The following is a 22,166-nucleotide window of genomic DNA, read 5'->3' on the forward strand; positions in this document are numbered from 1 at the left end:
AGGCTGAGGTTTCCACAGCCAGCTCCTGCCACTTCCCTTCTCCCTTTGAAACCAAGCTGAGGAGCATTACAGCGTGCCTCTGCAGCCAAGCCTGCCTGTGTATTTTGGCATCTGAATGCCAGACTGGTTGCTAATTTCCCCTTAAATCCTTTCATAGCTCAAATTCCTGTCGAAACAACCTCTCTCTGGTTCGCCATACGGAGCCTGTCTCCGCTCGGGTCACCCTCAGATGCAATGCCATTGCACATTGCTTTTCTCCCTGTGTGCAGCATGTATTTAAAATGAAATATTGGCCCCAAACCCCGCTCTGGATGGCTGTCAGATCTTACCATGCCACATAAATATCAGAGAGCAAACATTCCTTGCAGCCCACACAGAATGCACCGGCGCTGTTTGTTCTGGACGAGACGCGGCCTAGCGCAGAGGCCTTCGGCAAAGGCCTACTTCCAGCGGGTAGGCCCTGCCTCACATCGACCACTTTAAAGTGCTCTCGGAACGTTTCCAGGGTAATTTTTGTTCCCCTTTAGTTACAGACCACCTTTACTAGGTAACTCAGCCTGTTTGTTGGGCAGCTGCCATCTCAGCCATTGCAGGGGTGGCCTGCTGCCAGCTCTCAACTATTTCAAGATGTGAGTTATTTCAAGAGCTGCTCTGGGGCACGACAGGATTGTCCTGGTGCTCATTGGGATGTCCTTCTCCCGTACCTCTGTGGCTTTACAGGCTTGCTTTCCAATGGGCCTCTCTGGTGCACTGCCAGTCAGGTGCAATTTGCACATTTTTCCCCCCAAAAATGTAGTTTGTGTGCATGAACACACGTGTTTGGCCCTTCTGTGGTTACTAGGGCAGAATTCACATCTGCAAAGCTCACCAGGGCGTTTGGCCTCTGATCAGAAGCAAAGTGATCCATGGGCATGGGAAGCATCCCATCGGGAGAGGGCACAGCACCTGCTGCCCAGCAGCTTCAGCCTTCAAAGGAGTAAGGGCTGTTCGCCCCTCTTTCTCCCACACCTACGTGTTCCACAACTCCATCCAGCTTCCCTGCCTCGCTGCATTTCTTCAGCAACGCTTGGGATCAGTCAGACTACGGTGGCAATGGCCAAAATGTCTGTTTAATAAGCTCAGCCTTAGATTGCTACAACAAAGCTTTCTTGAGCAGCTGCTTAAGAAAATGTCTGTGAGTTTTCTCTTAGATGTGGGTTTTTTCCCCAGAAAAATCAAGGGAAAGCAAAGACATTGCCGCCCTGGCCCTCTAAGCATGGAAAATAGTATTTTTTTCCTTGGCTTTTGTTAAATTATTTTTCCCACGCATTTACTATTCAACCCTGTCCTTGCATACTTGAGTGGTCTAAGTATGATAAATTTATTGCTTTAAACTTCACAGAGCACAGGAGAGTGAGGTAACAGAGTAAGCAATGTGGAAAGACTTGTACATTTTCTAGTTTGATTACTGGATGTACTCTGAGATTTCCAAAACTTATGCTGTTTTTTTTTCTTTTCTCAAAAAAAAAATAAAAGGATTGGTTTGGCTAGAAGACTGCAATTGGATCAAATCCATCTTGCATCCCCACCTAAAAATGAGATTTGGGTCTACAAGTTGAGAATCTTGGGAGCAGAGATCTCCCTCCTCACATGTAACTACAGATAGTTTCTGAAGAGGTGAAATGTCACAATAGGATGAGATGGAAAATGCATTAAGAGAGAATGAGTTCATCTTCCTGATACAGAACAGTCCCTGCACAGTAATGGGATTATGGCAGCGCTGGACATTTGGGAAAGTCTGTAATGCTGTGTCTGCTCCATTTGATTTGTGCACCAATGGATTTCCCCTGCCAGAAATGGCTTTCTCTGAGCTACTGCAAACTGTAAAGTGGGAAATGAAAATAGAATTTTGGGAAGGCAAGACCTGCCATGATCTCTTGGTGACATTGCAGCTGTAATGCAAAGCTGTGGAGGAGGCACTGATGTATCCCTGTGGTGATAACACTTTTTTGTGAAGACCTTGGGCCCCTCAATAGGTACTGAGAGCTCTGTAAAACTTCACTGCCATTGTTTAACACCCTAAGAAGAAGAGTTATGCCTAGGCATATATAAACACATATAAGTAAGAAACCATTTCATTCACATTTTGTAAAACAAAATAAAGCAAACTCTCCAAATTATTAAAAGGCAAAATCCCAAATTCATAAAAATACCAGCAATCAATGGATTGGACACACACAAGGGGTAAGATTTAGACAGGATGAGTTTGCTTTTACTTTTGGCAAGAACATCCTTTTGGGAACAAGAAAAACTCCCGCCTCAGTGTTGTGGAATGCGAAAGGATAAGCCAGAAATCAGCATGAAAAATTAATTACAAGGTTCTATTAGAAAAGTAGATCTTTGTCATAGTGCCTTTGAAGAGCCACACTTCCACTGGAGTTTGTCTGCACCTGTCTCCCCCAAAAAACCTCTCCCCTTTCTGTGCCACCAGCTCACAGGGGGCACCAACATCACCCCTTCTGGCAGGTCTTTACTGCCCTGAGATTGGTTTACATGGCTAATTATGAGTCTCATAACAAACACCACCTTCTGCACCTTCCTGCTGTTACACAATGCCCCAAACACTTTGCTACAACTCCACCCCACCACAACTAAAATGCAGTGTTCACATATAGGAAGAATATTTACACCTTAAATTTATGCTCAGGCTCTTTATGCTTATCTGCCTGCAGTGGGGCACAAACAGCAAACAGAGGCCCCCAAATATACCATATAAACGAGTATTTTGAACCTATGATACAGTTTGTATTTATTACTTTTACTGAAATCACAGAGTCAAGTGTTTTACGATTACAACTGGTAAATTATACATATGTAATAGTTTACAAAACAAAATATTGGCCTTCCATGTGTCATAGTACAGTGTAGACCTCGCACAGTTCAGTTCAAATGAATTTATATTTTGCATAACATATTTTTAGGATGTAAACTGGCTGACACAGTAGTGCTCTAAAAATGTTAACTCCCTCTGATTAGACACAGACTAGGATGAAAAAAAAGCTTTGTGACATCTTGGTTTCTCAAAGGGTACTGGTATTTCTGCCAGGTGACGAAGTGACTTCCCAGAATATGCTGACACCAACAGTGCATAAAAAGGCACATGAAGTAAACCAAGCAAAGCCAACTTTGTGCTTTCCCCTTAGTCTTCCCTGCAATACCTCGTTCATTTTCTCTTATCTGATGCTAAGCAGATGACCTGGCAACAGAAGTTAAATTTATCGCTCTACACAATTATACCCTGTCTCCAACTGATTTGAATTCAGTATATTATTTCCTGTATCTGATGGGATTTTAACAATGCCTGTATGCCTGCCTGTCACTTTGTTTCGTAAGATAAACTGCTGGAAGATTTCACAGTTCACATGATAAATTGTGTAAACCAGTAAATATAAATTAAAAGAAGAAACTATGCTGTCACTTACAGTGGTATAAGCCTGAAGCACTTCCAGCAAAGCCAAATGATGCCATGAAGTAACTCTACATTTACGCAGGTATAACTAAACCCAGTGCAACTTTTTTCCCCTGGGAGTGGGAGGGATGGAGACCTAAGTACTCACACACACCTGCACACACACAAAATATGCACCTGCACTTAGCCACGGGTGTCTGAACATGGCCTATGCCAGGCTAATGTTTGGGGAGACGATTTTACTGTCCACACCAACTCTGAGCCTCCACAGACAACTTCCAGGGCAAAACAGGCTGTGAGTTTTGTCCTGTGACTCCACAGAGTGCAGAGCAGTTGGGATGGTGTTGGGACATTTGGTGTGGTGTAGGGAGAAGCTCTTACTCCACTCACCTGTGTTCAGGAATTTTCATATTTTATCACTGAAAACTTGTGCTTAAACTTGTGGTTAAACCTTCTAAGCCCCAAAGTACCTTTTGCGGTGCCCAGCTGAGGACCAAATTATCTCTCTTACATTAAGAGTCGTTGCTGGTGCACATGATAGACCTGAAGTATCAGCCTTTGCAACATGACTCAAAACAAGAATGTTGAATTAGCTTTACTGTACAAGTTGTATCAGGGTACCCACAGGAAAAAAAAAACACAACACCTTGAAAATGTTGCACACGGCAAGTATGAATGCAATGATGCACTCTGGCAGCTCTATAAAAATGAATCACTTCATTAAAAAGAGGAACAAACTCCTCAAAACCAAGCAACTTTTCTTTTCCTGAAAATCACAGCCTGTGCCAAGAGAATCTAACTTTGCCTCTTGCTATAGGCTCCATCTCCCTCAGTGGTAACAGCATGGGATGAGGAGAAACATTCACCTGAACATACTGCTGAAAGCCCACAATGATTCATGATCCATCCTTGTAAAATGTTTAAACCCTGCCCTTAAACTCAGCAAAGCCCAGCCTTGTATTCCCTAGGATTTTGGATTGGGCCTTGAGTGAGGAAGCATCACCCACTGCACAGAGAGGCTGAGTGGAATCTGATCGTGGGGAGCAAGGTGACTTCCAGCACTTTGGAACTGTGCATGTGCAGTCTGTAGCGCTGCCCTTGCAGGACAGGGGCTACAGGTAAATGAATGGACTGCAGAAAAGCTGGAGGTTTGTCCATGGCATTTTTCCCCTCACACTGCACCTAATTCTAGTTCCCTTGAGTTCTGCACCATTTGTACTGGATGAAAAGTGGGAGCAAATTATTCTCATGGAAACATGCTTTGCTGGCTTTTTTTGCATCTAACTTCACCTGATCTGGTGCAAAGAGCTGAAATACAATGAAGTAAAACATTGCAAAGCCTTCCAAGTTGGGCTTTTGACTTTTTATAGCCATATATACATAGTTATATATGTATATAAAGAGCGAAAACATGGAAAAATAAGCTTTTTTAATAGTTCAATCCTCATAAACCAAATCATATGTTGTTTAAGCTATTTTATAAAGAGAAACCCAAGTGTTTTCTCTTTAGTGTTGTCACTTAAACATAAGAAGCTGCATGAGAGAAGAGTCCTGGCAACTCAGAGGAACTTCATCCACATGGAGAAGACTCCCAGTTCCTAAAAGACTGCTACAATTAAATCAAGGGATAGGACAAGGTGGTCAATCTCTGAAGTCTCCAGCATAAATTGCACGTGTTTTCTTCAGGAGCCATTATGGGGCTTTCTTTTGGTCCACAGACCTGTTGGACTTACTAGTTGAGCGATTTCTGAAGTGTACCAAGGAGCTTGGAGCACGAGGTGTCATCGAGTTAAAATGCTACAGCTTCTCTAAGGAAAAGATGTTGGCAGAAAAAGAAAATACATCTGTACATGTGTATACACATATACTCCTGTTTCATGCAGAAAGTTTTCTAAATAAAATCTTACAAAAAATGACCAGTGCCATATATTATGTAAACTCACAAGGCGTACTTTCAACACAAATCCGAAGCATAAATTAAATGAGAGCCAGAAAGAGAGACAGAGACGATAGCAAAACATTTTAAATATAGAATTTGCACAATTGGTATTTTGTTAAATAAGAATAAATAAATTCATTACATCCGTTCACATACCAGTTGTAAAAACAATAAATTATTTTATTTTTTCAGTGCTGTGTTGCTTTTTTTTTTTTAACAGTTGTTATTAATCCACAAGATTATTCCCTCTTCCCCTTGTGATAAAACTGTTTCCACAGGAGGGCAGCTAAACTTAGTTTCTTGTACACATTCAAACCAAAGATGACAGGCTTTTTCTCAATGAGCATGTCTTCTGTGAAAAGCAGATGCTGCAAAACCCATTGATGCTCAGGGGTGCAAATTCACCTAAGGGCACTGGAAATATGTCCAAAAGTCAGTGTGAATTTAACACTGAGATTGTTCCTGGCTGTGCCAAGAGCAAAGCTCCGTGTTTCCATCCCCTCGGTGCATTGCATGAATCCAGCTGTGCACCACTGGGTAGAAATGTAAACAATGATGTCAAGTGTGAGTGACACAGAATTCAGCTGAGAACAGACCTTGCACCAATTCTTCATTCATCATGGGACAGCCATGACTGACATAGCCATGGTTAGGAATTGGAATCTGATTTAGGAATACCTAAACAAAGCAAGTGTTAACTACAGCAGGCTGACCTGGTTTATCTTACACTTTCAGGGTCCTGCATTGGTCTGTCCCTTTTGCCCCCTCACATCTTTGCTTGTGTTGTTTCATTGCTACACTAGTGAAAAGGGTAAAAATAACTACAGTGGCTTGTTCTCATATTTATTTCTAAGTAAACTCTTTCATTTTTAAAAGATACTCATGATCTAAGGAAGCTTTAAATTTTTACCCGCATATAGCATGCCTAGATAGCTTCCAAAAGCTTTACTCAGCCTGCTGAATATATAACAAATTATTACCATGATGCAAACACAAATACTTCCACATTCTGTCTCTACTGAGACAGAACACAAATACCACTTAATGCAGCAGCTGTATGCTGAGACAAATGTTAAGTCTATGCTGAGACACATTAAATCTCCTGATTTTTCCTCTCATGACGGTTTCTACTTGTTAACACTTTTTGGAGAGGTTCTAGGACATGTGTAATACACATAGAAGAATAAAAATTAGATTACTTGAAAGGAAAATATGGCATTTCAAAGTGATCTTATTTTAACAGGCAGAGGAGGCAGAAATGTTTACTTTACAGCACTCTGTAAGTATTCTGAGCCTTGATCTCAGTGCTTAGGTTGGGATCAAGCTTCAATGGAGAGTGTTCCTCAGGATCCAGAATTTTGCATAGGGACTACTCTTGAACAGAAGGCCACACCATTTTTGAAAGCTGAAGCTGATTAATAACATTTGCTGGCAATCCATTTAACAGAGGAGAAGGCCCTGCCCTTGGTGCTGTTGATTTAAAAGAGGGTAAAAAACCAGATCCTTCTCCAGATTTCACAGTTGTAGATGTAGCAACTCTATGCTGTTTTGAAATCATCACATGACTTTTAAGAGTTCACACAAACATGCCACAGTTGCAAAAACATGTTTGTGTCAGCCTGGAGTCAGACCTGCCCTTCTTGCTCCACACTCCAACAAGTTTTCCCTGCTGATTTCATGCCTGGGATTTTCAGAAGAGCCTGAGGTGTTTCAGTGCTTGAGTACCGGTGACTTACAGCTGAGGCTTGTCTGAAAATCCTCCTGCAGTGTCCTTCTCTCTGGTGTGGATGAGCAAGGGAATAAAAGACAGATGGGGTTCTACTTTCATCAGTGTTTTTTAGCCATTTCTTTTGGTACCTGTTATCTTAGGGCCTAATTCAAAGCCTACTGATATTAAAGAGAGCAATTTTAACAGGATTGCTTCCAGGCTTCCACCTGCACATGGTGAAATGCCCATCCTCAGTCACAGAACTTCCACAAGACAATAATGGGATTCAGGAATTGCAGCCAAGGAAAACTGTTACCAGCTACTGCCTGTGCTGTGGAAACAGTCTTATTGATATTGGACAAGTCCTCCACATCCTGATGTGGTTTGACTTCCCAGTGACCCCTCTTCCTCCCCAATATGGTAGATATACAAAACATGAATGCCTTCGATAGCTTTAAAAAAAAACCCAAAACACACACAGAACCATTAAAAAAAAAAAAAAGACAAATAGTTACAAACTTTTGCTGGTAAGATGAATACCAGAGTTAGACATGATGGACAAAACAGTGATAAAATATTAACTGCTTGCTGTGTTTTTTTGACCTTTATAGCCTCTTGAAAAGATGTAGGTACATTACACATTGTTAGGTTCAAGGTGGAAGCCATAGAGAAAATAACAGAGAAAGGAGCTGAACACAGCCTCAGAATATCTGAGTTAGAAGACACTTGATTACCTCACCTGCAATTTTTGGTTTTCTAAATAGTTTTCTACAAAATACAGTATGCCTTTGTTTCGTGGAGAGGAGCAGCTCTGGCAGCCATTGTTCAGTGACAACAAGGACCCCAGGCTGTGACACAGCTGGAACCAGGGAGAGGTTTACAAGCACAGTGTACACAAACTTGTCCTGGCAGCCAACTCCTCCTTCTGTGCATGCCTGACACACATGAGGAGGAGCTGCTGATGCTCCTGGTAGTGGAGCAGTGTGGGGTTCCCTGCTCTGCCAGCTGCTGCAGATTTTGCTGCAAACACAGGATTTGTCACAGAATTTGTCAGAGAATAATGATATGCTGTCAGGAAATCCCTACCATGAAAACGTATTTCCTTTTGTCAAAACCAAAAAGTATCACTTTTTAAAACCAGCAGCAAGCTCTTCATTTTCCAGTAAAACACCTGTTGCCCTTTCTGAAGGATGGACCGAGTCCACAAGGGCTACAGATATACTTTGGTCAATCATTTTGCTTATGTAGTTTGTCTTTTGATTTCTTTAATAGAAGGAAGTGATATGAAGTGATATACCAAATGAAAGATATTTACAAAACAGTATAAAATAAGCTACTGTGGGATCATGGGGATGTGTGACATTTCCTAAGGACATACTGTAGTAGAGGTAGGTGAAAAAGGGGAGATGATTCTGTAACCTTCAAATATCCCAGGATCCTCCATTCACTAGTTTCTCTTCTTTTGCATTATTTTATTTTACATTTTTGCAGACACAGAGGGCTTATAACAACTTTTATGCTTACTTTCTTTGACATATTAAGACCACCCTACTATTACTTAAAGCAGTGCACATCTTCATTTGGTCCAAACAGGCAGATTCTGCCCATAATTAGAGACTGAACGCAAGCACATCGAAGCCTTTGCTTCTCTCTGTCTGGGCAGACCTGACACCAGTATGTCAACAATGGCTTACTCAAACCTCTCTGCAAGAAGGTCACCACCACAGGTTAGCACTTCTTCAGCAAGCACTGTTTGAACGCTGAGGGTCTCTGGGAGAGCAGACATCCCTTGGCCAGTTTCCCATGCCCATCCTTGCACTGGACAGTCCGGGTGTGCCAGCCCGTGTCGCACGTTCGAGAGCAGGACAGCCAGGGCCCCGTCACCCAGCGGGGCTGCGCGGCAGGCACAGTCACTTTGCCGCCGCCACCGCTGCTGGGGACAGAGTTTGTCAGCTGGCCCTGTTTCTTTGGCACGAAGAAGCTGTAGCGCACGTCCACGGGCTGCGTGGGGTCGGTGGCCAGGATCTGCACGATCAGGATCTCCTTGGTGGCCGAGTGGCCCATGGCGTGCAGGAAGTCGTCCTTGTGGCTCCAGCCGCTGTAGTTCATGACGGTGCCGTTGATGTCGATGATGGTTTCCGAGGTGGAGATCATGTACTTCCCATTGACCAGGTACTCACCGTTCTTCTTCTTCAGGGCCAGGTAGGCAGTGAACCTGCTCTGGTCCTTGCTCTTGAACTGCCGCACTTTGATGTGCGTCGCCCCTTCCGGGATTTTCACCACGTCCGTGTAGCCCTTGCTGAAGGAAGGGAAAGGAAGAAGAGTCTCACTGCAATGCCTTGCAAATCACTGGCATGACACAGAATCACAGAATCAACTAGGCTGGAAAAGACCTTGGAGATCATTGAGTCCAACTTATGGACAACATCTTGCTTAGTTTCAGTTCAGGCCCTGAATCCGTCTGGATTTTCCCTAACGTTAACTTAACCAGGTTCTGCTGTTGGCCTACTGTGCTGCTCTTCAAGTTCTCCAAGAAATTTCTACTGCACTTCTTGCAGATTGCTTAATCTTTAGCTTTAGGGACAGTTTGACGTGGGTCAGATACCAGAGGAATGAAAAATAACAGATAGCTTATAGATTTCAGCAAAGGGTGGGAGATATGAAATACGATGCACGCGCTGCCTGCCAAGGAAAAGATAATGAGATATGCATTGGTTACAGCTGTTTCTTGCTGTCTTTGCTATAATGATGATTAAGGAAAGCAGGAGCAGAGGAACAGCTGGGTAGAGGTACCTTGGGAACATTTAAAAATAATCCTGATCACCGCGAAAAAATTTGTTTACTTTGAAATTCATAAAGCCAAAGATTAATTGTCAAGTGTCTAATAAGAGGGGCACCCAAATGCTTCATTTGTACTATCACAGAGTTCTCTACATTACTACTTATAAAGTATCTTAAATGGGGTTTAGAAAAAGATAATAAACCTTTTTACCAAAAGTGACAAGCATTCAAAACTGCAAGTGTGCTGGAATTTATCACTATCTCAAGTATGTTATTTTAACTTTACTGATATATAGAAAAAAAATCTAAAGGCTTTACATAGCTCTAAGCTACCAGCTGCACTTTGGAGATGTATTTTCATTCCTAAAGCCATGACCAAACCATCCTGCAAGTATCTCATATCTGAAAGGTTTAATGAGAAAAGAAATTAAAAATACATAAAAGTAATGGGGTCTCCTTTGGGATTGTTTAAAGAACAGACTGCTAATTTTGAGAACTTTTGGCTGCACAAGTAGAGACTGCACATATTACAGATTAAACATTTGTGCTGCTCCCCTGCCATTTCCAGCAGTTATGGGACAATGACTTAAGACTCCATTGATTTAGCACCTCCATCAAGCTGGAGGAATATGGTGTGAATCCCAGGCTGGGGACTCTGCTCTACAGCACTGAACAAATATTTTTACACAACCATTGCCAGAACAACTCAGTTCAAACATGTCATTAAAGTTACAAAATCATTTGTTCAAAACCTACAAGCAGTCCTGGAGAATTCAAGTTGTCTGCATGAAGAGCTGTAACTCTCCATGTGCACAGAGAACCATGTGCAGCATTAATTCTCTTTCCCAACTCCTGATAATTTGGCTTTACAGCTTTTAAAAAAACACAAAAACTTAGGAAGCAGATTTCCCAGAAGATTATGTTTTGCCTGCTTTAAAAGAAAGAAAATACAAACAAATGTTGTTATGGCAATTGTCTGCAATGGGAAATAGTGGTTTTGCCTTGTAAATTTAAGTTTCCCTGTACATTTAATGTCCAGGTTTCTGAAGCTTGGTTTATAATCGACAGCAACAAGGGAGCTGTCATTTTTCAGTGAAGGAAAGACAATTTTCCTACCAGCACTGCCCTTTCATACACAACTGTAAAAACAGTTTACAGACAATTAAGATTTCACTATTTTAATCAGGGGTTTATTTTAACATCAATTACTTGCAGAGAAGAATCGCCTCAAACAACTTTTCCAGTAAAAATAAATCAGCAGTCCAAAGTCCAATCAAAATCATATTAGAACATAACTTTACCCTCTGGCCATTCTCATGACACTTAGAAGCATGATTTGAGGAGTAAGATGATAACTTCACAGGGATAATTATAATAAATCTCTCAATTTCCAAGTATATCTTTTATACAAATCTGGCCTCCCTGAAATTCATGGAGCCCCTCTAAAACTTTTCCTGGAGCTTGATTATTACTGAATCACATGAAATACATCTCCCACTGTCATCCTCATTTAGACATCCCAGACATTCCAATATTTACAAATTGGAAAAGATTTGGTTTACGTAATTACTAATTTGGATGAAAAACCATTCTTTTTGGCAGAGGTGTTTTGGCACTGTTAGGTGAGCAATCATTGCTGGTTTACCAAGAAGAAGATTAGTTATGTTTATTTTTAGAATAAATTCACTCTGCAAGCCATTTTTGACTGCTATTAATCAGTCTGTTGAAATATATAGAAATGAAAGGTCATTCCAGGAGTCAGATTTCAACTTCTGGTAGCTTTCAATAGGCTGTGTAAGAATTTGGAAGATATAAAACAAAACCAAGTTTATATATAAGATGTTTCATGCAGTCAGTGATCCTGAGCAGAAATTGTCAACTAGAAGTTTCTATCAGTCCTTTAAGACCTTGGAATCTGTATAAATGATGATTAAAAATCCCAATTTTTCTATGAATATTAAGAATTGAAGAGGGAAAAAGATTAGTTCAGACAGAAAGGACCTAATTGAGGTTGATCTATCAATCAGTACTTCCCCCAGTATGGTGAGGGAAACCCATGGTAGCAGTTCCTTTTATTTTACTTGCATTAAGTTTTATTACAGTGACAAGGTGAATTCTGACAGAAGAATGTCATATGAATAACTGCTATAAATGTTCTGACTTTAAAATATCCATCTGGAGATTGATATTATGCCAATGGATATGAAGGGATGAGGGGATATGAAGGGATATAGTCATGAGTAAACCTATGATACTTCTGGTATCTCATCTATTTACCTGAACTCCACACATACCCAGCAGTGGCAAAAGGTAATTTTAGGGTAGAATCTCTCTCAGAGATTAAGGAAGGTGTTTACAGCTGTCTGCTTCTCCCCACTACTTACAAAAGGACTGTGTCTCACAAAATCAGGTGGGATGTCCTCAGTGCCACTCAAAATAGATGAGATGAAAAACCATTCTCAGGGTGTAACTTGCTAATGCAGCAATAAGTGGGAAATGCAAAATTTCAGAGATACGCTGATAATTCTGATCCCAACAACTTTCTGATTCATTCCTATCTTCCTTTTTCTCTGTCCTCTAGGAACCACAATCCATCTGACACAGGAAGATTTGCAAGTGGCACAAGTTGCTATGCCTTGCTCTGGACAGAATTCCTGTTGACGGTGTGCTCACTTGCATTACTGGCACTTTGTATCAGAAATGAGCTGGGTGCAGTGTTTTTCCAGTTGATGCTTTGCCAGTTTCAGAGTAATGCTATGAGCCAGCTGCACACATCTGGAATGTGCAATAATCTACAGGCAGTGTGCTTTTCTCTCCATTTGAAAGCAAACTGCATTTAGAGACAGAAAGCAAGCAGCACACAGCGGAGTTACTACTTGCACAAGATGCATTTCCTGTTGAGATCAGTACCTCTTTTTGGTGAAGGTTCCCATGACTTTGGTGCAGCTGGAGTTGTCTCCTCCACACACCCCACACTTGTCATACTGGAGCTTGGATCCGATGATGCCGTCACAGCCCGTTCGGATGCATTTCCCTCGGACACACACTGAGTTGCTGTAGGGTCGACACTCCGTGCCATCAGTCACCTGGGCAAGCAAATCAAACTTGCTTAAACTGCCACAGGAAAGATTTGCCTTCTTGGATCCACCTAGCAAGCCCCACTTGCTTATTTATGTCCCCTGCTCAGAGCAGGTCACTTCCCCTAACAGAACAGACTGAGCTTCTCTAATATTCTTGGCACAAAAGCAGATGAGATTTAGCAAAAGGACAAAAGCAAGAACAGATAAATTCCAGTTTGGATTGCATCTGACAGAACTGCCCACAGGTCACATCTGTATTACTTGGCTAATTATCCTATATTAATTGGTTGTGTAAGAGCTACTCTGGACTCTGTAAACATAGTTCAGGGTTGAACTTACTCTTTTCCTCATGGTACTCTTTCTCCTCCAGAAAACCCCAGAATGACAGAAAATTCCAGGCAGAAATCCCTTTATCCACTACTGAAAACAAACTAGTGCAGAGAGGCCCATATTTATCATGGATTCGCATACTGAGATGTGGAAGAACTTATCTCAATTCTGGTCCTAATGTACAACCATTGGATCAAACCATTAAAACAAATCACACAGTTAAATCTTTGAACCATATGATTAACTTCTTTTCCCTGGTTGTAGGGAAAGATTTCTAAAATATGGGACACTTCTGAACTGGAGCATGAGACCCTGACTGGAGCTGCCATTACCTTCTGAGAAAATACCACATAATAACCGGTTCCTTTGGCTCGGCAGGTGAGCTTGCAGACATCTCCAGGCAGTACTCCAGCATACTTGGGGACCCATTCCACAAAAGTCTTGACCCCCTTTGCATCAGACTGATAGCCATTCCTTGCTTCACATTGCTCTTGTCGAAAGGATTTAGCTGTGGAATTATTCATATCATTAGTGGCTCCTTCAGACCACACTGCAAATATCATTACGTCCATCTATTATTCCAATTTCTTTTCTACATAATTTTTATGTTACATCACACTACTACTTAACTTAGAACTAGCCTTCCAATCCCTCAACTGTTTTAGCCTGGAAATCTCCCCATGGCATAACAAGCATTAAAGGCAGAAAGTTTGCATTATGTTTCATTTTAGAGGACTGGCTTTTTTTCACTCGAGCATCCTTTTCTCTACGGCATCCAGGGCAGGGTGTGGGTGAAAAATTAGGATATTGTACTAATGATGAGTGTCTTGCCTTGGTAAATACGTTTTGGGGAGACTACAGTCTCCACACACCTTTGCTGTGTGGTTTCAGGGCAGATAATCGGTTTATAGTGTGTGTGAGGGGCAGGCTGGAGCAGGAGGGCACTCACCGTTGGCGGGGCAGGGAGTGACGTTGCAGGAGCGGTAGATGGCCCTCTTGCCTGTGCAGTATCTCCCGTTGTTCCTGGGCGCTGGGTTGTTGCAGTGACGATAGGCAAACTGAACTCCTCCCCCACAGGTACGGGAGCACTGTCCCCAGGGTCCCCAGGACCCCCAGTTGCCATGGCTTGAAGCCTGAAACACACACAGCACAGCGGGAGGTGAGCTCGTCATCCAAGCATGAATGGAGCTGTTACATCTCAAAGTCACTGCTAATGCTTTCCTCAGCTGAAGGCAATTCCTTGGCCATTTCTATCATTTATTTGCACATTGACAACATCTTATTTACAATGTGTATGCAGAGGCCATGGTGGGCCTTGGTCCACACAGCTGCCTTCAGCCTCTTCAGGAACACACCCATAGTCTCATATGCTGCTCTCTTATTTTTTGCTATTCCTACCGAAAAGGCCCCTTAAACTGGCTCCAAGGGGTTCAGTTCCCAGCATATATCCATACTGCTAATCTAAGATAAATTAAATCCAACTATTGTGATGTGAAGGTATTTCTTTGAATTACCAGCAAGGTAATTGAATTGTCAGCTCTGCTAAATTGGCTACGGTATTGCAGTAGCACACAGAAGTATACAAATCCATTTTAAAAGGGTGTTATAAAGGCTGTAGCTTGATTAGAATGGCTCTCATAGTTTGCAAATATTCTTAAAGCTCCACAAGTCCATAGCTCTTCTGTGGATGTAACAGAAGGGGCTGTCTACCCAGTGATTTTAGAAATATCTGAACTGTGCAATTGACAGCTCTCATGAGCATGGGGACCCTTCAGATTTACAAAGTAGACAGGGGTTCTCTGGAAGCATAAACTTTCCAGAAATTATATTCTGGATTATCTGCCTTTTTCTTCATTAGAATTAGGGCCCTGGGGCCTTTCAGATGAGGGCTTAAATTATGAGGGCTTAATTTATCTTTCATTCAATGGCCAAGAAGCCCTGATAACTGATTTACTGAATGGGTAAATCATCTCCTCTGAAAGGATGCTCCCAGTTTTCCAGGAATGAAGGCTTTCCTACTTCAAGAAAAAAACACGCTTCCTGAAACTCAGCAGCATTTTTCCTACAACCCTCACCAACAACACCCCAATTATGTGCTAAAAAAACAGGGCAGCTTTCAAGCCGACTTCCACGCAGCCCATTTCCCTCCCACAGAAATCAGCACCTCCGAGGATCGCGCCTTCGGAAATTCCCCGGGGGTCACGGACAGTAACTCACCGAGTAGTATTTCTTCTTGGTTTTGTCCACACACTTCCCTTGCAGGCAGATCCTTCCCTTGCCGCAGGGGGTTCCCTCGACGGCGGGCAGCTTCTTGGTGAGGCAGACCATCTGTCCCTGGCGCACCACGGCGCACCAGAGGCGCGAGCACACGTCCATGCCGGGGCACACCGTGTACTCGGCGCCGAACGCCAGCTTGCACTGCCGGATGGCGTCGTACGTCTGCCCCGGCAGCTCCTCGGGGCCCACGATGTGCTTCCTGGGCTGGTCCAGCAGACAGTTCCCTAAAAGAGCAAGTCAAGCTGTTATTTACTCCATTATTTACTGTTGTTTCCCAGTGTTCTCTGCAGTGCTGCGAAGTCGTTCCGGTGAGAGTGAACCTCCTTCAAAGGATGGTGACATGAAGACTCTGAGGTGGCACCAGGTTTTGCACAAGGTAAAACTGCTGCCACTGTGTTCTCACCCAGCTGTCGAGCTGCCTATTCCCATCCTGAAATATAATCAAGTTCTACTAAGGTCCCTTTGGCCTTTCACTCCTTTATGAGATGACTCGGAACACATTCTGTGCTATTTATCAGTTTGTGATTTGAGGTCTGAGCAAGACTCGTGTAAGCAAGACTCAAAGGAAGCACAGCTGTCATTTGAGTTTTAAATCAGGATGTCAGAAATAGTAAAGCTTCTAAAGGAATGCCAAAAATATCAAAAAGCACAGATCTTGTAGCCATTGAGGCAAAAAAATCCAAACAAAACAAAATGAAAAAAATTCTACCAGGCCAAAGGAAAAATATAAGCTGCATATCAAAACTAATATTGGCACTAAATCTGGACTGGACTTTTCTTCTAAGGAAAGATACTTGGCTGCTTATGGAACTAGTTTGAAAAGAGCTATCCATTTTATACAAAAAAACATAAATAACTGGAAGAAAAAACTGCATGAACATAAATATTTCTATATGTGTTTTAAGGTCTGCAGTGGTCAAGATTTGTCTGGCACACTCTAAAAATGAGAATTCACATTTATGTTCTAGGTATCTTCTGATATCTGGTTTTTTTACTATTGAAAACCTGACTTGTTGACATGCAGAACTATTTTATTCAGTGTAACCTCTTTTACACTTCATGAAAGGGATATGTGGTCTGGGCAAGCTTCACTCATCCTCGGCCAAAATAACTCACCACAGTTTACCTCACTTTGGAATCCACACCAGTGTTCTTCAGTTGCATCATGGCTGAAAAAAGCCTATCTATAAAACCCTCACTATTTACACAAAATGGAATAGAATTTCAAGCTATGGCAGGGAATTTAAGCAAAGCAAATACCCCATTTCTCAATAGTTTGACTTTTCCTTCCAAAACACACACTTACTGCAACTGTTCTGCCCTTCTAAAGACTAATGCCAATTAGCCAAATTAGCCAAAAATTCTTTCTGCGTGATGAATTCCAACCAAAAATTCTCCATGTTGTTAAATGTGTTCCATTTGCTGACCCTGATTTACCCTAGCCTCATATTTAATCTGGATTATGCTGACTTTTTAAATGCAGACAAGGCGTGCCAATGCTAACTGTCATGAGATAATTAAAAGTACCTTTAGCACTCAAAGGTTGGTGTACTGTCAAATATTAGAGACATGATGAGGAGTGAGGAAGCACCTGTCTTTTCTCTGGAGTTTCTGGAGGGAATTTGCAAAAGTTCTGGCAAAATACGCTTTGTAAAAGTAAGTAACAGTGGAAATCCTCCTTCATATACCTTGTGAGGAGAGAGGAAGCCACTAAAATGGGAGGGCAGTGATGGGAAGGTTGTAGCATGCCAACATTTAGCTTAAACACTGCTTTTGCACTTACACTGAAGTTTACCAAACTCCCAAGCAGAGCTGTTAATTCAGCATTTTAAAACATCATAACAACACTTCAATTTGACTGGAAATACAAATTTAGAGAGAAAAGAAAGAAAAGTCTCATCCTTGCATATACCCATCTGTCAATCATTTCAGTTAAAACCCATTCATAAACAAATAACAAACAGGTTTCATAAGCTCACACAGCAAATATAGCATTTTTTCCCCTCCAGAACACAGGGAATAAGATCCAAACTTCTTCTTAACTGAGGAAAGATGTGTAATTTCTACAAAGCCAGGTGTTCCAGCTAGTCTCACACCATAAATTCAAAACTGAAGACTGGGAAGGCCCTAAAGATTTCCCACAGGACAAAACCCCATCTTTGCATGGATAGATAGTAGCAGTGTGTGTGTTTGGACAGGTTGCAAGGAAATGCAGGTGTTTTTACCACCAGCTGGTCCAACCTGCTGCTTGCTGCTGTCAGAAAGACCAGAGCGGCCCCTGGCTGGAAGGGCAGGCAGGGCTTCCATTCACTGCACTACATTTCAACATCCAGAGCATGTACATACTGCTATTCCCATTTTTTTTGTCTTGGGCACCAAAGAACATCTTTGTGCCCTGGAATAGAGCAACATTGTTGGCTGATGACAGTGCTAATTAAGCCATCTCATTACCTCTCTCAATGCTATGTGTAATATATCTTGGGGGGAAAAAAAGAGGCGGAACAAGATCTGTGCAGGAAGCAGATAAGCAGGATATAAATTAATTAAAATACAAACAGTCCTTGTTCCAGGTTGCACAGAGCACTGGGACTGAACACAGTAAGTCCCAAGCAACCATCCCACAGGCTGGTGGTTGGCATGACAATAAAGGCAATTAGTACCTTTGGAAAGGCTTTGCTAAAAGCAGATGGATACAAATGTCAGTCTGCTCTGGACACAAACCCAGCCTTTTCTTCCTAAATGTCAAACTGTTGTCTGGGGTCATCTCGTGAGTGTAAAACAAATGGTGATATCATGACAAAGCTGTTTATTGTTCTCAGAGCAGGGCCCAGGAGACAGGGAATCAGCACCTTGATCCTCCCCAGCCCCTGGCTGACCTTGGACGAGACATTTCTGCTGGGATTTATTCAGCTGACTTTATGTAATGCTGGGGTCTGCAGTGCACTCAGCTGTCAGGTGTTTCCCTGCTGAGGAAAATGAGTTTATGGTGTCATTCAGCACCACTCATGCACCCAGCGAGGTCAGCCAGTGCTGCAGAGGCCACTGATTGTCAAATCAAGTCTTCAAAGCATTTGCAGTCAAATCACTGACTTCCATTTCTATTTCATGGATGGCACTTGTGTTCTGTTAGGACAGATCTGAGATTTAAAATAAATAACAGCAAAATTATAAATCTCTAGTGAAAAGAAGAGCATTAGAAATTGATTCTGAAGGGCTGATCCACCCAGAATAGAGATTCTCGAAATATTATGTATTTGAAATAACACCAATAGCATCAGCGATAAAATTAATTCCCGGAGGACTATGGACCTATATGATGAGAATTTCAAATTTGCTACAGATTAATTCATCATCAATAACTCTTAGAGACTACACACTTGACTGATAACTACTTATGAACTGAAGAGAAAACAGTTAAGAGTTCCTTACACTCTCTGAGAGGTCATTCATGGATGGTGGGAGAGTTACCTCAGTAACTAAAAAGGGAAAGGTCTCTTCATTTGTGGAAATTAATGTGGTAATATGAAATCAATGCCAGAGCAATATGGACCATAAAACAGGATAGTACAGATTAATGGATCTAATAAAATTTAGAGAAGAAATTAAGTCATTCAGAGAAAAATATTTCAGAGAGCACTGAAATCAGCCAACAAAATATTTTAAAGCAAACCTTTACGTTCAGCAAACACACCATACTTTTCATCCATAAGCATTTTGGTTACCATAACAACTTGATCCATTCACTCAACTATGTCATTTTTATCTCAGCATTTTGGAATTTGAGTGGTTTGTTTAATAACTGCAGTTGCTTTGGGAGCACAGTGAAGACTTTAAAATTCATTAAAGAGGGAAGATTATGCTTTTTTATTTCCACTTTTGGAAAAGGAAATTTTTGTACTTATTCCCCAAGGGGTAAATGTCATATTTAGCAAATAAGCTGCCACAAAATGTTCTTATTAAAAACTATAGATTCACAGGAGAAAGTACAATGTAGCTGCCACAAAGAGTGGTAACACATACCGTGGCCATCATCAAAGAACTCTGTGATAGTTGCTGAAGTGCATTTGGACCAGGGTTTTGAAGCATCAATGCTGGTCAGAATGGAGGACATCAGGCGCTTGTCTTCCATGGAGCCAAAGTTCTCCTCACAAAACTTGGAGTCATCATGGGAAAGCCCAAGCAAGTGCCCTGTGGAAATGAAGCAAATAAATAATGTGATATGCCTATGCAGAGTTTACCAGCTGGAGCTCACAGTCACGTGAGGGAAGGGAACTGTACTCATTTATATTAATAATTTAGTTCTGTTTTTCCAAGTCACCTTCAGAAAAAAAGACTTTACTCTGTAAACTTCCTGCAACTGTCTAGAAAGGTGCTACAACACCTTTTTAAATGGATAAAAATCAAAAGTATCTATGATGCAACTAAACACAAGGTAGAAGAATGAGTGGGAATAAAGATGCAGAGAGCTCAAGCCTGAACTTAACACTCCAAATGTTGAGCCTATGCCAGAAGTTAATTAATAAGATATACAGGGCTAAACCAAGAATGCTTCAACAATAAGGACAAAGCCCACCCATAAAAGCCACTGCAGAGAAAGAAACCTGAAAAGGGACAAATTCGGCAAGATTTTAGTTAGTTTGTTGGGTTTTTTCCAGATAGGTAAAACCATTTTTCTTTGGCAATGCTTCCTACGTAAGGCCTGATAGTGGTATTTTTATACTGCACTGAGACACAGCTGATTATCAGGAGGTCCATGTCAAGTTTCAATCTGATACAGCACATGAAGACTTGTTTTGAAGAGATGACAACAGCTTTGTTTCATTGAGGACAAATACTGGTGTTGAGCAAAACAATTCACTGCTAACATTATTATTTCAAACTGACAGATCTCTCTGACAGAGTAACCAAATAATCAGTGCATCACTTCTAACCTACAGAACAAATTCTCTGGAAGTGGGCTGAGGATTTAATACATTGTATTTACTGAACCAAGAGTGCTCACAGTTGTAGAAATTAACTTCCCTGCAGAATGTTTGTGAAATAAGGCAATGATGTTCTCCCAGTGGAAAAGGAGTTTCATTTCTAAGTCATTGCCTTGGTACGAAACAGCTCTGGCTGAATAGAACCAGCTGGAGATTTGATCCAAAGAGCTTGGCTGAGTAACATCCTATGGCACTCAGCACTGTTTCAGTGTGGGATGTGATTGATAGTTGGGTGCCCACTAGAAACTCGAGAATGTAATTTTTCAGAGTGCTCAACATTTTATAGTGTCACTCGGAACTACCCAGAACTCTGTGGCAGAATTCTTGTAGAATTCCAGTTTGCCACAGCCTCTGGTACCAAGCTGCAACACTTCACCCACGTAAGATGTAATTTTGCTCTCTATACAAATCCCTATTTGCATAACTTCACCTTTCAGAACTGTTCATTTCTGTGAAGGACATCCCATGTAAGTCCATAATTAAACACTTAATACAGTACACATGTTTACAAGCCTGTTAATGCTGATGCTTCTGCAACTTGGGCAGCTCTTGAGTTTCTTTGCTACCTATGACATCTTTCTTTTTTCTCCTTCACAGAGCCAAATAATAAAATATCCTTGGGATATGAGAAAGCTTGCAGGCAAATTTCAAGCTCTTCACTTTGAGCACAGAGGTTTAGAATTTCTTCATAACTCTGCTGCAATTTAGTCTCCCTCCTCAGAAAAAGGCCTGGACAGCCTCTGTGGAGAAGTTCAGAGTAAATAAATAACATGAAATGCTTCTCAGGCCACTGTTCAGCACAGAACATTTCATCCCAAATACTTTGGCAAAAGCAGGGTAATCTGAAAGAGGGTAATCTCCTGGAAAGTGTCAGGCTACTGAATTCACCTTTAATGAGAGAGCAGCATAACTTCTATGCTTTACAGTGATAAACGGGGTGAGCTGAGGACACACCTCATTAGCAGCGTCTACTTTGTCATATTAAATCAGGCCATTGTTCCAGAGCATGACGAGAACTAAGTCACTTACTTGGCAGACTTCAGCCTTTTGGAGGAGAAGCTTCCCAAAGTATTTGTGAATCTCCCTTGTTATGTTTAAAATTTTCAGAAATAATTTTAAAAAAACATCATGACAAGGAAAGAAGCAGTAAGTAGCGAACGATTTCCAAAATACATTATTCTGATTGTCAGTATTTGGGCTTTTAAATTAACCACCAGTGATGTTAGGGAGGATAATAGCATTAAATATATGGATTTTAGCTCTCCATACTGATTTGCCAGTTGACTTTGTATGCGTGCTTACCAACACTATGAATGCAACTCTCAAAGGATTTTATGGAGCTAAAATTCCTAATTCTTATCACAAATTTCTCTCTGTCCTAACTTTGCCTTTTAAGACATTCTGACCAAACTTAGAAGTGATTAAAGCATATGACAAACTTCCACTGACGCTGAAACCTGGCTTTGCATTTCATTAAAAAGAATCAAAATTCAAAATATCCCTGGGCTGTGTTATCTCTAAATACTGCCTGGCTAAGTTTTGCTCTTTTTAGCACAGAAATTAGAACAGCATGGTCCTTCAACACCTGCACCCTTTATCCTTTTGCATCCAAAAATTAAGG

The 22,166-nt window shown here is 41.5% G+C and overlaps 1 protein-coding gene across 2 annotated transcripts in view; it reads right to left on the reverse strand.

Moving 5' to 3' along the window:
• Positions 1 to 22,166, reverse strand: part of ADAMTS5 (ADAM metallopeptidase with thrombospondin type 1 motif 5) — a 101,983-nt gene that overhangs the window by 13,203 nt on the left and 66,614 nt on the right. The window contains exons 5-10 of one of the 2 annotated variants that reach the window (XM_085078157.1): positions 19,584 to 19,751; positions 15,504 to 15,787; positions 14,236 to 14,419; positions 13,619 to 13,794; positions 12,787 to 12,962; positions 4,861 to 9,394 (exon numbers count right to left, since the gene is read on the reverse strand). In XM_085078157.1, the coding sequence (XP_084934283.1) occupies positions 8,824 to 9,394; positions 12,787 to 12,962; positions 13,619 to 13,794; positions 14,236 to 14,419; positions 15,504 to 15,787; positions 19,584 to 19,751 (1,559 nt within the window). In that variant the 3' untranslated portion in view covers positions 4,861 to 8,823. Of the gene's footprint in view, positions 1 to 4,860; positions 9,395 to 12,786; positions 12,963 to 13,618; positions 13,795 to 14,235; positions 14,420 to 15,503; positions 15,788 to 19,583; positions 19,752 to 22,166 lie in introns of those variants that run through there. The other variant, XM_085078163.1, reaches the window with a different exon arrangement.

Source organism: Lichenostomus cassidix, chromosome 1 (genome assembly GCF_008360975.1).
Source record: "Lichenostomus cassidix isolate B80296 chromosome 1, HeHo_3.0, whole genome shotgun sequence".
Lineage (NCBI taxonomy): Eukaryota > Metazoa > Chordata > Aves > Passeriformes > Meliphagidae > Lichenostomus > Lichenostomus cassidix.